The following is a 15110-nucleotide window of genomic DNA, read 5'->3' on the forward strand; positions in this document are numbered from 1 at the left end:
TTCCATCTTCTCTGTCTTCCCTGCGATTTACTTATAACTAACTACCTATTTCTTATATTCTTATTATCCAAGTATTTTCGCCGCTTTCTCAAACTTATACAAAGTTTCCTGGTTACTTTAATGGAAACCAAAAAAACTGAAACAGGTTTTTAAACAATAATTAGGTTTATTTCGTTATAAAAATAATAATTTACATTTTAACAGAGCTCTTGAGAAATAGCTTTCAAAATAGTCCAACTTTTTTCTTCATGTATTCTTGTTTCCATTTAGGTAGATTTGAAAATTCTTTGTATTTAATTCCAAACACATCAAAAAATTCTTCTGAAGAAAGATATATCTACAAAATTAAAATTATTACTTAAAATCTCTAAATCAATCATTGATGTTTAAGAATTCTATCTCCTTCTGATTTGGAATAGAAATTGTCAACTTAACAAAATGATTAAGTAAGAAACAAGAAACGATACAGTTTAGCATTTCACATCGCGATTACCACATTTCCTTTATAAGAAGTGGACAGTAAAATTGAATTTAAGAGATGATCTAAAACACAATCTGAAATTAATACTCTTATCTCAATATTATCATTGCATTCTTCATCATGTTCTCATCTATTAATTGATTCGATTTCTACGATGACATTTAGTTTATTTTTTCTGTTGGAAGTAAGTTCAGTTCTTTGAATTATTTTATATTAAAACAATTACCTCTTTGTGCTGGTAATCAACACCACTTGGTAATTTTTCTGGATCCCTTTCCAATAATATCTCTAAAGGATATTTTTCACATTCATTAAAGTTCGGAATATTTTCTGCCACAATCAGGTCGACTTGTAATGCAGGTTTCTGAGCATCCATTTCCTTGCGGATTTCCTCAAAAGTTTTACTTTTCTATAAATTTAATATGCTTATTAAATTGTTTTTCCTGTGTTATAGAAACGATACAGTTTATATTGATTTTTTTTTTCGTGGTAAGGAATTTATACGAACCTCCCATAATTCTGGATCCCAGGAAGAGAAGAATCCGGTAAATATAGGTGGCTCGCTTCCTTGATTCATCTGAATTATTGGAATATCAGACTTTCTTTTGCAGGGATCTACGGAAATAGATAAAACTCTAAAACTTTTTTTTGTGCGATAAATTGAAAATTGTTCCTATTTACTGTTTTCAAAAGAAAGATTTTCTTTTAAAAAAAGTAAACGTCACCTGTTTCCAAATACTCGAAAGCAAAATCTAATGACTTTGATTTTTCTTCTCTATGTGCTCTTTTGCCGATCCACAAAAACAGTGAATGAAATACGTCTAAAATCATAACATCCTCAGGTACTAGATCACTTTGGTTGAAGTCCATTATTTCTTCCACTATAAAAATAAAAATAATATGGCAACAAAGATTACATTTCACATAGCATCAACTGTTCTTTAAAATAGTTATACAAACTTATCTACCTTTTAAAGTTCCATTTTTATTAGAGCAATGAAAAAGGCGGGTAGATGATACTTTAGCAACACACTTTTTACTCCTCATATTAGCATATACTCCTTCATTACCCAAAATTTTCCAAAAATCTGGTTTTTCTAGACCTTTTGTGGAAACAAGAAAAATAAGAAAATATTCAACTACCAAATGGAAATCATCTCAATTGTTGAAAAAGAATATAATTTTAAATCGAAATGTACTTGCCCTCATAGAGTACAATTAGTTCTCCAGCAGTTAACGTCTTCGCAAGATTCTTTGCCATCTCTCTTTCATCTCCTGTGGAGCCTTTACCACACCAAATGTATGTGTTCTCCTCCGTATGAAGAACAAATACGAAATTGGAATTGAGTGATGATCTTTTTAATGGTAGCTGCAACAATAAATAATTTTTAAAAAATTAACAGCCACAATTTCATCCTTAAATCAATTTTAATAAATTTTGAACCATCACAGACTTTCTTTTGTAAAGAAAAAGTGTAACATTATGTCCATATTTATTGCTAATATTTTAATTAACTTTCTTTTGTTGATCAAACCTTATCAATTTTTAACTAAATATATTAAAATTTAGACCTACTCTCGGTGTTACTTGTCATAATTTTATGGAAAAAATTATGTTTTCTCAGTCACTTATGCATATGACTTTTGCCTAAAATGTCGAAAACACCTACAGGATTTCTTTATGCATGTATTTTAAATAGTGATTTATATATTGTATATAGGGAATTTGTATAGAAAGAGAACACATACCAGCCTACAAGAAAAAGACTACCAATAATATTGGATGCACATTGAATTAAAAAAAATCATTTTTAATACCGCATAGCTTTTGATGACATTCTAGTAAAAAACTCTTATAATTAATTTTTTTTTGAAAATTGTAAAATATAAATTTAAATATTTTTGACATCAACTCACCTGCGTGGCAATAGTGTTATTTATATGATTTCCCCGAACCTGTAGAAGGAACTGCCTAGGTAAATTTTCAGTGTGATTTCCTGACATTATGATCAGTTTTCCTTTAAAAGAAGACAAGAAGTAAGGTGGTTCTTTGCCCTGTACAATTCTCACTTGCACTGAACTATTGGATAGACTTGATTCTTGGGACACGGTCAACAACCCTAATGTTGTTTTGGCATCCTCAGATTTATCTTCACCCTGCGATTAAATGGATGAAATTCATTATAAGGGTTATTGATCAGCATAACTAATTCAAAGTACTTAAGAATGTCCAAAAATACCTTCCAATAGTAGACAATACGCTTTTCGGCATCATTATGAATATAAGTGTAATGAATAATATAACTCTCCGCTGAATATAGCAGATTTTTCCCTGAATTCATTTTTTGTAAAGAAGTTGATGTTACCCTCCACAATTCTAATTTTCCATTTCCGTCATCGAGCAATTGCTCCTGGGCAGCTAAGTGCGGATTATTGTGTAAGGTAGCACTATCCATGTTGGTTGGGATGTATTTTAAGTTGTTTGCTGTTAAAAATTGTAACGACCATTAATTTCTTTTAAAATTTTAAGTTCTTTTAACTAATTTTTGTTAACTACTACTTATTTATGGCCCTTCAATGTTAGACGTACCAAAACAATATTATATTTTAAAATTTGTTAACAATACTTATTGCAGGGCTAATGCTGGAAAAAGAGCTAACCCCTCAGGCTTTACAAAAATTTCTTATCTATAAAGTTTTAGCTTTGAAAAGACAAAATTCTAACTAAAAAAAAATCGTTACCGTTAACGTTTGTTTTGGAAACAGTAGTGGAGATCTTCTCTCGTTCCATCCAAGATGCAAACAAAACTTTGAATTCAATTGGTTCACCACCATCAACTACCCTGCTTATTCTACAATCTTTCGGATAATTCTTTTTCTTTAGAAAGCCATGAGCATTTCTCATGGCCTCTACCCTTTCTTTTGTGGAAGCTTGTCTTCCAATCCATACCCATATGTGGAAGGGACCATTGTCAACAATGAATGAATCCTGTAAATATGTGCTATTAAAAAATTTACTAAAGCAAAACATCATTATTTTAAAAATTAGTATCAGTCAGAAATAGCTGCTGGTTAGGCGAGAAAAAGCGTGTTTTGAGGTAATGTCAATGGCTGTTTAGCTAAATGTTACAAATAGGGCAGAACTTTTTCTTTTTTCAAATTGCAAAAAACGATGGAAAACTTTGAAACTATCTGCTACTTTGGCCAGTAAACAGCTTTTTTGGGGTAATGACACCTGCTATTTAGGTCAGTACTAAATGTTACAATTAGGGCAGACCTTTTTCTTTTCACACATTACGAAAAACGATTGAAAACTTTGAAATTATCAGAAGACTAATAAAAAAGACACAAAAGAAAAAAAACCTTTAGATCCAGATCTGTTTGTTGCAAAGCTCCTGATTTTACTTCTACCACTTTATAAACTCCTTCGGCATCCGAACATCTATACAACTTTAGTGCTGATCTAATTTGGCCTTCAGCATTTTCATCATCCCCAGAATTCTCGGGCATAACTCTGAAATAATATTTCTAATATTTATTCTTAAATTACGAATCAGGTTTTTTCATTGATCAGGAAAACGCTTTGCTTTGTTTTTTCAACAATTTGGGAACACATTTTCTTGAAATTTGAAGAAAATATATTTATTCAACAGATTTTTCGACTTGTTAGTATTCAAGCCAGATCTATCCCAAGACTTTTCTGGGTCTTGGTATCAGAGTTAGTAGTGCTTGAAACATTAGTTAAGAATTGTAAATTTCTTATTACAAGAAAATGGGATAACTTTTTAGAACTTAAGCTAAAGGTTAAGATGTGAAGTTTTTTTTTAGGGTGTGTTAACAAATAAAAAGTTAAAGGTATCTGACTAAATGACGAAGCGAAAGCTTTAGAATCTTAATTTTTACCGGTATTTAAGTACAGATTAGAAATCTGGGCTCTTCTAGAAACAGATGAGGATAATCTTTCAATACAATTAAAAAAAAAAAAAATCCTTCTAAGCATGTTTGGCCTTAGAGAATTGGTTGGGTTTTGAAGCAGAGAAACAATACAGATGTTCTAAATTTTGTATGCAAATAAAATCAATTACATAATTTGAAAACTTGGTGTTTTAATTTGCTCATGTTTTGTTACATCAAAATTCGTTTAGTAATTGCATTAACGACTCAATCGTTTTGATTATTTTGGAATTATGATTACCTTTTTGCAATAGGACTGAGATCTAAATAATATCCAAGCAATGTTTGTTCAGGTCCTGTTAATTCTGATTCTTTACCATCATCTACAAATACAATAGAAAGCGCATTTCTTTCGTCTCTAAATTGAACAGCAACCTAAAAATTTAAATTTATCAGCTCACTACATCATTAATAATATATTTTTTCAATTTATGAAGTTAGAGTTTCAATTATTTTAAACCTTAGCAGCTTGTAGTTTCTCCATAGAATTAGCTGTTTTCCCAGACCAAACAAACACTACGTCCTTAGTGTCTATTATAAATACATCTCCCGAGTTAAAATGTTCCCAAGCGATAGATGGCATTTGAGTCAACACTGGACTACGCCGTCCTTTAACTCGAAATAATCGTGATTCAACTGTACCATTGATATGCTTCAAACCACTCGCCACACCGCCCAGCAAGATCCTGAGCACGTAAAGTGAGTATTATATCGCAGACTTGTCTTTCAACATTTAAATTATCAAATCTTTTTTTATTCTATTCAAAAAATAAAGATAGTTACCTTAAACCTTGTTTGAAATAGGCCTTGAACCTGGGCGATTCATTACCTCGGGTTTCTCTATGTTGCACCGGATTACCTCCTAAATATTCATCAAGTTCTACACTCTTGTAGGCTGCTACTGCACTTTCATCTTGACTCGTACTTCCTCCTAACCAAAAGTGGATATGTTGTTCTAAGCGACCGTGGACTTCTCGGACCTAATAAACAAGAGACATTAAATGAAAGTTAAATCAGCAAATATAGTACCTCAGCAATAATGCTGAAAAATTTTGGCAAAGTCTAAAGCGGAAGAAGAAATCGAGATAAAAAGGAATAACTTTTACTTATTATAAAGAAATCTTTAGTGACGACTTCCCACAATTCATGGTTTCTTTTAACATTTATTATTTTTTACTATGATATTCATAAACTCAAACCTTAACCTTTACTGTTAACAAAAGAATCAGAAGAAAATTATAAATTTGTCACTTACTTTTGCGGAAGGACCAACATGTTTTCCATATTCTGAAGCAGCATATACTATGTAAGAATCCCCATCGTAAAAAACACCATATTCATCTTTAGGCACAGGTACCAATTGAAGGTTCTGAAAATGATGGATTGGTTTTTTCGTTTATCTGTGTTAAAAATAAGGTGGTGTTTCAAGTAACTCTAAAACAAATTGAACCACTAGTCACTCTCTTCAATGGAGAGGAGATCATGAGGCTACTGTCTTTTAAGTCCTCAAGTTCGGTTGGCAGGAAGAGTTCTGAAAGATTTTAAACTAGAGGATTTGCGAGTGACTGCATGGTTTCCTGCATTAGGTTAGGCGAATTGGGTGTCAGAGGAATATTAGTTCACACCGACGCAAAAAGGAGCTCAACTCTAGATCGAGGTATTGTGACCTTTCTTAGGTCCATCATGTAAGAATTTTTTGAGTTGTCATTAGGAACAAAACTGGACCGATTGCATGAAAGCTTTGAAAATAAGCAAAATAATTTCAATCCAGACTAACAGATCTAACCTGATATTTTAAATTTGTAAGTTTCCATATTTATTCAAGGAAGTTATTCGCCTATTGTTCCCATAAAAGCAATTTAATGTAGGTATTCAAATTAGAAGATTTGTAACCATTTAACTCACTTCTATCCTCCACATTAGGAATGCTGTAGAAGTCCTAGATATTCCTCTAAAAGCTGGATCTATTGCGGTACCACCATCTGAAGAAGTTTTTGTCGAACCCTATAAACATAAAACCAAAGATGGCATTATTTCAATAATTTACTAATTACTTTTTATGTTTTAAAATATTTGAAATGTGTTTCTTTTTCTTTTTTTGTTTTTACTTGAATTATTATATTTTTCAAGTTTCATTTTTTTACTCAATAGAACAAACTTATTTTCAAGAGAGGGAAGAACAAAGAAATAACGATAAATGAGAATATTCAGAAGTTTATAAATTAGATCTTCATTGAGGAAAATATTCAAATAAATTGCCAATAAATGGAGAGTTCGACTTATTTAAATTGTTGATGGAGTAACGAAAGATGAAGAAATAGCAGAGTCAAGGATCTCAGAAAAACGTCCAAAATACTGAATACATATTCCGATAAGGATTCTTTATAGATTTGTCAATATCTCAGAGCATTGCAGCTCCGGATAGTATTCTCTTGTCAATTACAACCCTTTCCCTCACCTGACCTTTACTGCTGTTCGGTCAAAACTCATTTAGAATTTCAGTAATTTGGTATCAAGTACACTAAAGAGGTAACTACATTTCAGATTCATTGATGTTTAACCAGAAACATTGTCGACCTGTATTACATAAATCAAAGACCTCTTTTATATAGAAGAATTTTGTCGTATTGTTTCCTGCAAAGTAATAAATTAAATATATAGCACTATTCAAAAATTATAGTTATTTCTTTATACTTTTTACTCATTTTTAAAAGCAAATCACTTGTTTTGAAAAAGAAGAAGAAGCAATTTAAGTAGCTTATCAAGTTCAACAAGTGACCTTACAATTTCTGAAGGCCAGAGTATCCAATTTATTTTTAAATTAGCAATTATGAGTCTATTAAAATATTAATAATGAATTTGTCGAAAGTAAACAGGACGGTAAAATTAAGAATGTGTACAGTTCATGTGAATTTTGTTTTTTTAAATAAATTTTTGTTAATCGATTATATTGAACTAAACGTTGTTAGCTGCTTTTTGTTTCTTCATAAACGTACATTTTTACTTCTTTTAAGCAGAAAAAAATTAGGGTTAAGTCAAATGTCCGATTTGGAATTTCACCAGAAATATTAATATTTAGCTAAATATTTATTAGGCAAAAAAGTTGTATCTTTTTAATAATTTAATGATTTTAAAACAACTTTTCAGATCATTTCAGAAAAATACATTTAATTTTATATAATAATAATAATAATAATAATAATAATAATAATAAGCTTTATTAAAAATATACAATTCCATATTACATAATTGAATTAAAGTAAATTAAAGCGGTACTCTTGGTCGATAGACCATCAGAGGTGTTGACCTTGATTAAAACAAATACAACATAAATTACAAACTTTTATAAGGTATAAAATTAAATTTCAAATCAGAAGTAAACCATTACAAAACCTGAATAATTAATACAACATATAAATACTTACAAAATATAGAACTTATTTATTTTATTATTTTTTGTTTTTGTAGAAAAAATAGAACTATTAAACATACAAAATTATACTGACATTACTTTTAATTAGATTACTTTTGCGTATAAAATTCCTTAACTAATAATTGAATTCTCCTATCATAAACCGTCTGTAGCCACCCGCGATAATTATAAATTTATACAACGCCTGCCAATTTTTCCCGTTTAAATACAAAATAAATTCCTGATAATTTAAACTTTTCCTTTTGAAACACATGTATCTAAATTCATTTAGCACGGGACAAACACCAACAAAATGATAGGTATTTTCTATTTGTTTGAGGTTACATAAAGAACAAAGCCATCGATCTTCACTTCTGTTTACTGCATAGTTCAGATTTAACATTTCCGATCTTGCCTTTATAATGGTACTCATCATGTTTATATTCTTACTATTCAATGTAATATACGCATTCTTATCTAGATTGAAATTCACATCTTTATACACTAAATGAAAATTGGACTTCTCCACTCTATTAAACAATTCATTACTAAATTCTAACTTAAAATAATTGATAACTTTTTTTAATTCACATTTTATATCGGTTTCTTTTAACCAATTTATATTAATTAGTCCTTGTTTACTACTTAATTCTACAAGTTTCGGATACCAGAAAGTATTTTCTTTAATTATTTGTTCGGCAACAATTAATGGTAAACGGTGTTCAGGCATATGAAATACTTTATTCAAATAGTGCAAGTGCAGTTTCAATGTATACAAATATAAAGGGTCTCTTTTAGTCTCTATGTATAATACATAATCAGGCGTATTCTTTGGGAGAGCAAACAACTTCTTAATAAAAAACTTTTGTACATCCTCCACCTCCTTTATGTTATCAAATCCCCAAACCTGGGCTCCATAACTAATAATTGATCTGCTTACAGCCTCAAAAACTTTATACTTTGCTGCTAAATTAATATTCTTATTACCAATAAAAGAGCGCCATGTGGAATGCATCCCAAATTTTGCTATGGTCAATCTATCTTTGAAGTGTTTCTTCAAGGATAATTGTGGGGTGAGACCAACTCCAAGGTACTTATAGTAGTTGACGATTTCAATGTCTCTGCCTTGGTACGTCCATTTTTCTTTCCTAGAAAGTCTTCCTCCTTTGCGAAATACCATTACTTTAGTTTTACTTAAATTGATCTCCAAATTCCATAATGAGCAATATTCACTTAATCTTTTTATCAATCTTTGTAATCCATGAGGTTCAGTTGCCATCAAGACAATGTCATCTGCAAACATCAAACAATTTACTTTTCTATTTCCAATGTTAACACCGCCTTCGAGGAACTCCGGAAGATCATTAATGAAGTATGTAAATAAATTCGGTGATAATATACATCCTTGCCTGAGACCTACTTTAGAAACAAACATGTTCGTCAGCCCATCTCTGGTCCAAACTGCAGATGACGTATCTTTGTATAAACTCTCTAAGATTTTTATAAATTTTTTAATTTTATATATGAATGACTACAAAAATACGTTTAAATCAGACTGATACTATTTTATGTGCGACTGAGCATATAAGCATGTTTAAAGAGGTAAAAATGCCTTATCAAGAAAAAAAAAAAAAAAGCTTTAAATTTGTATTTAAACACATTCTTCTTTATAATTTTTTTATTTACTAAACTCCTATTTTTCCTTAAAAATGTTTCTCTAACTTCACAATTTTATTTTCACCACTTTGTCAATTCCAATGAAAGATAATGTTTAATAATTAATTGAAATAAATATTAATAGAATGTTCTTTGAACACGAGGCTAAGAGCATTTCAATCGAAGTGAAACATGATCTGTTATCGTTGTGAGGCTAGATTTTGAACAAGAGGATTTGTACAGAAAAAAAAGAGTCAAAATAATTTTGACTCAATTTTTTTATTAGATCAAATAAATATTTAGATTTGATTTTTTGATCAAAGACCATTACGGTGATTAGCCATAGAGACATAATCTGACGAATTACTTTTGATTAAAAGATCTTAGAATTAATTAAAAGATTTTTTTTTGTTTGTGAATTTGAAAGATTGGTTGAAGTCGTAAATTAAAGTTCAAGTCCGTAATATGTAGAATGGTTTGATTTCGCTGTCTTGTAAATTAATAATAATAAACAAAAACCCATAAGTTGGAAACTAGTTGGGGCAGGCCAGCAAGCTCTACCCTTTGACCATCATGATTTCTGTAGGCGTATTGTGTCTCTAATCAATGGAAACATCAAGATCTGGAAAGAGAACCTGGATAAGAAGGGCAGTATTTATCAGGATGCTGTACAATCTTGTCGGAATAATTGAGTTTAAAAATGAACTGGTAATAAACATTTTCGGCTGTCTCCAACCGGAGGATTCCACTGCCTTTTTTTTCGGCATTCTGGACTGTAGAGACAAGGGAGCAAGGGAAAGCGTTAGAGTGCAATTAGAGAAAAAGAAGTGATACGTAATTATTTCGAGCAAGACAATGCGATTCTCATCCATTGTAACTTAAATTCTTAGTCATTAAATGAGTATGTCCAAATTTCGGCTAATTCTTGTCTTTAGAATGTCTAATTCGTCCCTTATCATTCTTCAATTGAGCAAAACATCCTTGATATTTGAGAGTCTCTATAAATATGTGTAACCTTCACATTAAGTACTCAACGACAGAATTTTAAACAAGATTTTGAAGTTAGTGACCGAGAAATGCACCGCGTAGAGTAGGTAATGATTTGTTCTTTCAGATCTCTAATCTTTCTAGGAGAATAGGTAGCTGATTGTTCTTTGAAACATACGACACAAGTTTTCTTGTTTATTTGGTTGCTTATGGTTTATCTATCTTCGATTCTTTAAACATTAAAGCATTATCCGCAAGTGATTTGGGGAAGCAATTTTGAGCAAAAGAAATAAGTGGACACTCTAGTGATACATCGCATAGGAGTCTTACAGTGAAGAAGTAATTTATTACAAACGATTGACAGAAATGTGACGGTCCATACTAAATCGTGCAAAGGTTTAAAATCTTCTCTTTTTTTTTAAATTCAATTAAAACCTTTCTAATGATAGATTAACAATTTAATATAGACAGTGTGCTAGGCGAGTGATAGTTCTAATTTCTTTAATAAAACACTGTAGTTGTGTAATTGATGTATTTTTAAATAACAGAGTTATTGGAGCAAAAATAACTTCATCCAGATATAAAATACAGTCAACTTTAGTAGGCAGTAAATTTCTAGTTATACCAAATTATAAATGCAGTGGAAAACAATTAGCAATGTATTTATTGCAATTTCTCAATAAAGGAAAATAATTATAAGTCACTTGCAGATAAAATTCTTTATCCTTCTGTCACTTTTTTTCCCTAATAAATATGAACAAATAGTATAAAATGCCTATTAATCTATGATGTGCATAAAGGCATGTGAATTATTCCTCCTAATACAAAAAAATTCATGAACAGCAGCTTCTTTAATATTTTCGGGAGTTGAGATTGCTCACTCTCATGACCTGATTTTGGATATCGTCTTGAAGTCTATGATATCGCGAGGTAAAACTTAGAAGTACATGTTGGGATGTTGACTTAAGCTCAACTGTTCATTCGCAGTGGACTGTCTTACTTGTTTTTAAAGCAAGTTAATGAAGGTGAGATGATTATTTTAAATTTAAAATCTCCAGTCATAATACACTAAACGCCTCCTGTTAGGTCAACTCCCCACCTATCAACGTTGATATACTATTTTTTTCTACAAAATCTGATCTTGCTTGATTATTTGAGTAGAATTTCGATTAATCCTTTCTTAGTGAGTTTCTCGTTCGTAACGGAAATTTAGTCTGAAATATGGCTTCATTATAATCCACAAATAACAACTGAAAATTAGCTTGGAAAAATCGTTTAAAGAAGGGTTTAGGATAAATTTTCCTAACAAGAAAATGATTAATCTCCAAATATTAGGCATGAAATTCGATTGATTTACGTTTTCAAAAACGGAATTTGTGTTAATAATACATTTTCCTTTTTTTTTAATATCATGTTACAGTATCATGCAATCTTTTACTCTAGAGAAACTGCTTCAGCAAAAATAAAAAAAATAAACATAGGTATGTGTGCATTTAAAGGAACATTTTTCATTTCGAAGAAAAACCGCTGTTTCTAATATAATTAAATGATTGATTTATAGAGAGTTGAAAAGCTTTATACAAATTAAAGTTACATGTACCGCATTTTTATGGACGTTACATGAATTACTTAATTGGGTAATAAATATAATACGTTTTGTAGAGGAAATGAAGATCTAGGTGTTCAATATCCACAGCATTCTTGGATAAATTATTTCCTGTGAGCCGTAACATATAACAAATTAACTGTTGCTTGAAAACATAGTAATTGGGTGCTAAACATTTTTTATTTGTTTTTTTTTTTTCTTTTTACTGACAGTTCAGATTATTACAAATGAAAAGCAATTTATATTTATTTGGTAACTGTGGTAAATGGCATAAAAAGAATTTTGAGAAATTAAAACCGAATATGTTTAATTTTCAGAAACTATAAATAAAATATGGACAACATTTGGTAGTTATTACAATTTAATTTGATTCAAATACAAAAAATATTGTGGGGTAACAAAATAAATAAATGAAAAGAATGGCCGCACTTTAAACATTCCATGCGTGACCAAGATAGGCTCATAGAGGAAATAATGCTTCTAATAAACTAGAGGAAGCCATTCCTTTTGAAAAAGAAATGTGGCTTATAATCTATGTTCAGATAAGCCAGCTTAAAAAAATACGACACTTTTTTTTTTATAACATATTGAACAACAAATTAAAAATGAAAAAGGTTTTATCAGTAAAGACACCAAAAATGACAATAATTCAGGTATAACTAACTAGTTATAGAAGGTCACTTGCAAAAAAGTTAATTTCTACTCGAGTTGAACGCCCATACGAACTAACTGTTTTAGCTGATATTAATTATGTATTAGTTTACTCGGCAAAAATAATTATACTAAAAAAAAAAAAAAACTAAAAACATGAATTCAATTTATTTCTGTTTCTTACTCAACAAAAAGTCGTGAGAAAACAATCCCTAACTTTTTACAAACTGTTACTTTCTATTATCCCTAGTTCTGTAATCGGAAAGAATTTTCATTTTGAGTTTATGGAGAGTACATATTTTCAGACTTTCCGAAGATACAATAATATGCCTTATAAATTGGTAATAAGTGAAAGAGCCTGTGTGACCGCATAAGTCAGAATTCAAGATTTTTTTTAAAAAAATCAATTGATCAAAAGGACTTTTCCAGTATTTTTGTTCTTTTTTTGCGAAAACTTGTTTTTTTAAAGATTTTGCAAACACTAAATTATGTTAGCTTCGTTTTATTAATTTTTTTTATTAAAAAAGGTAAAAGAGTCATTTTTGAAGATTCCTAGGGGAATTGAGATATGATGCTTCACTCATTAACAAATGAAATTATGCTTTACTTAATCTATAATACAATAACTATGGCAATTTATTCAAAATTCAAAGTTTGAAGTAATTGTTTAAAGCTTTGACTAGTGCTATAACAGCAGTCATGTGAATTTCTCACCAGAAAAGACACTGTTCTTCTCTGAATTGAAAAAGATTTATCTCCCTCTAACTGTCAGTAACAGATGTTATCAAGTTGATGGAACTCTTTTAATATTTTACTCATTTGTGGGCGCAAGAACCGTTTGAATTAAAAGAAGCCGGACCGCGCTTCCTACAAAAACCGGTTCTCCTACATCCTTTCAGACATTACTGGACAATTCTTCTGATACAAAACTGTCAAGTTCGTAAAATATTTTAGTAGTTGTATGCCAATTTTGATTTTTATATTTACTTTAATTTATGTACACAATATCTGTTTAATTAAAATCTATACAATAACAAAAAAAAAAAAAAAAATCATTGTGAAAAACTGTCCATACCTTCATGATGTTACTAGATTATTTTTTTTTGTGGAATTGATTTGAGAAGGTTACATATGTAACTTCCAGCTCACATACTGTGTTAACTTTTTTTAGTCGAACTTATAACACCAAACAGATGAAATGTTTAAAAACAACTGAGGTGTACATTCAGCAAGCGGTGTGAGCGGACCAAGGTGAAGGGGCCCTGAGGCCTCTCTCTCAGCCCTGGGACTCCGGCTGTAGTGTGCTACGGCCTGTCAGAGAGTGGGGTGGGAGGTAATATAGGATCCCCACTACCAAAGTATACCTACCTGACCCACTCCTTTGTTCAGCAGAGCTCAGCAGTCCGCAAGTCGTTCCCTCGTGTAACCAAGTCAAAAACAATAGAAGTATTGGTCTCTTTTGTGAGTATTGCGTAATAAAGGCGTCAATTATAACATTCACTATGCTTTTTCAGAGAGTTTTTGCTGAGAAAACAATTTAAAATCAAAATTACATGGAAATAGATTATACGTACCAGCATTTATTTACTTTTTTTGGCCATCAATAAACTAAATCTCCTATTTAATTAAACATTAAATTAAATGAACCTATGTAAAGATAGAACAAAAACCAATTTTTGCCCTTAACTACTAGCCCTTTGGCCGACCGAACAGTCCTTCTCCACATAACTCAGTTTTTCAGGCTTGGGCCCGATTTCTGTCTTATTTCAAGCAGAAGCTCATTTCCTGAAAGAGAAGATGTTTGGATGTGAGAAAGACTCGGCTTAATGCTGACAAGCAATCAGCCGTCAAGAAAGAACAATGAACATTGCTGTCCAAGTTGGAAAAATGGCAGCAACGAACTTGATCTTCCACTGGCAACGTTTTCGTAGTAAATTTATTACCTGACAAAATTTCTTTTCCTACTTATCAACTAGAACTGGTAGAGTGAGAAGCATTGAGAAGAAAAAGAGTTGGAAGTGATATGCGATCTAGAGAACCCACATGTACTGAGATGTCCGCGACCGAGACAACTCTTATCATACTCTATTCTGTTCTCCAAGCGTCCGTATCACACTTGTAGCATTGGCTAATAATTCTAAGCTAGAGCTGTGCCCAATTTGTGTGGCTTCTCTTTTAAGAATTGCTGGAGCCAGTTTAAGAGGGAGGTACTTATCGACTTAGAAATAATTCAAGTTCTTACTGTGTCAGAACGCGGCCTTACGTGTCATGAAAGTAGTATGCGAGAGTAACATAACAAATTAACGCTACTTGGGAAGGACTTACAGTACAATGGAGAAAACTCTGCAAAATGTACGGAAATC

The 15110-nt window shown here is 31.0% G+C and overlaps 1 protein-coding gene across 2 annotated transcripts; it reads right to left on the bottom strand.

The window, feature by feature from the left end:
• Nucleotides 1-146: 146 nt before the first annotated feature.
• LOC141456264 (advillin-like) lies at nucleotides 147-14045 on the bottom strand. Of its 2 annotated transcripts, XM_074132096.1 has the most exons (16): nucleotides 13823-14044; nucleotides 6341-6439; nucleotides 5691-5804; nucleotides 5219-5415; nucleotides 4896-5121; nucleotides 4677-4810; nucleotides 3845-3995; nucleotides 3224-3470; nucleotides 2722-2966; nucleotides 2399-2638; nucleotides 1685-1850; nucleotides 1450-1584; nucleotides 1207-1362; nucleotides 990-1096; nucleotides 708-890; nucleotides 147-337 (listed from the first exon to the last, which is right to left on the bottom strand). In XM_074132096.1, the coding sequence occupies exons 1-16, from the start codon at nucleotides 13826-13828 to the stop codon at nucleotides 224-226; spliced, it is 2520 nt and encodes an 839-aa protein (XP_073988197.1). In that variant the 5' UTR covers nucleotides 13829-14044; the 3' UTR covers nucleotides 147-223. The 2 variants fall into 2 exon arrangements, with proteins under 2 accessions (XP_073988197.1, XP_073988198.1); XM_074132097.1 differs by lacking the exons at nucleotides 147-337; nucleotides 990-1096 and having other exon boundaries at nucleotides 837-890; nucleotides 13823-14045.
• Nucleotides 14046-15110: the final 1065 nt, after the last annotated feature.

Source organism: Rhodnius prolixus, unplaced genomic scaffold (assembly GCF_049639745.1).
Source record: "Rhodnius prolixus isolate KJV_2025 unplaced genomic scaffold, Rpr scaffold_4, whole genome shotgun sequence".
Classification (NCBI taxonomy): domain Eukaryota; kingdom Metazoa; phylum Arthropoda; class Insecta; order Hemiptera; family Reduviidae; genus Rhodnius; species Rhodnius prolixus.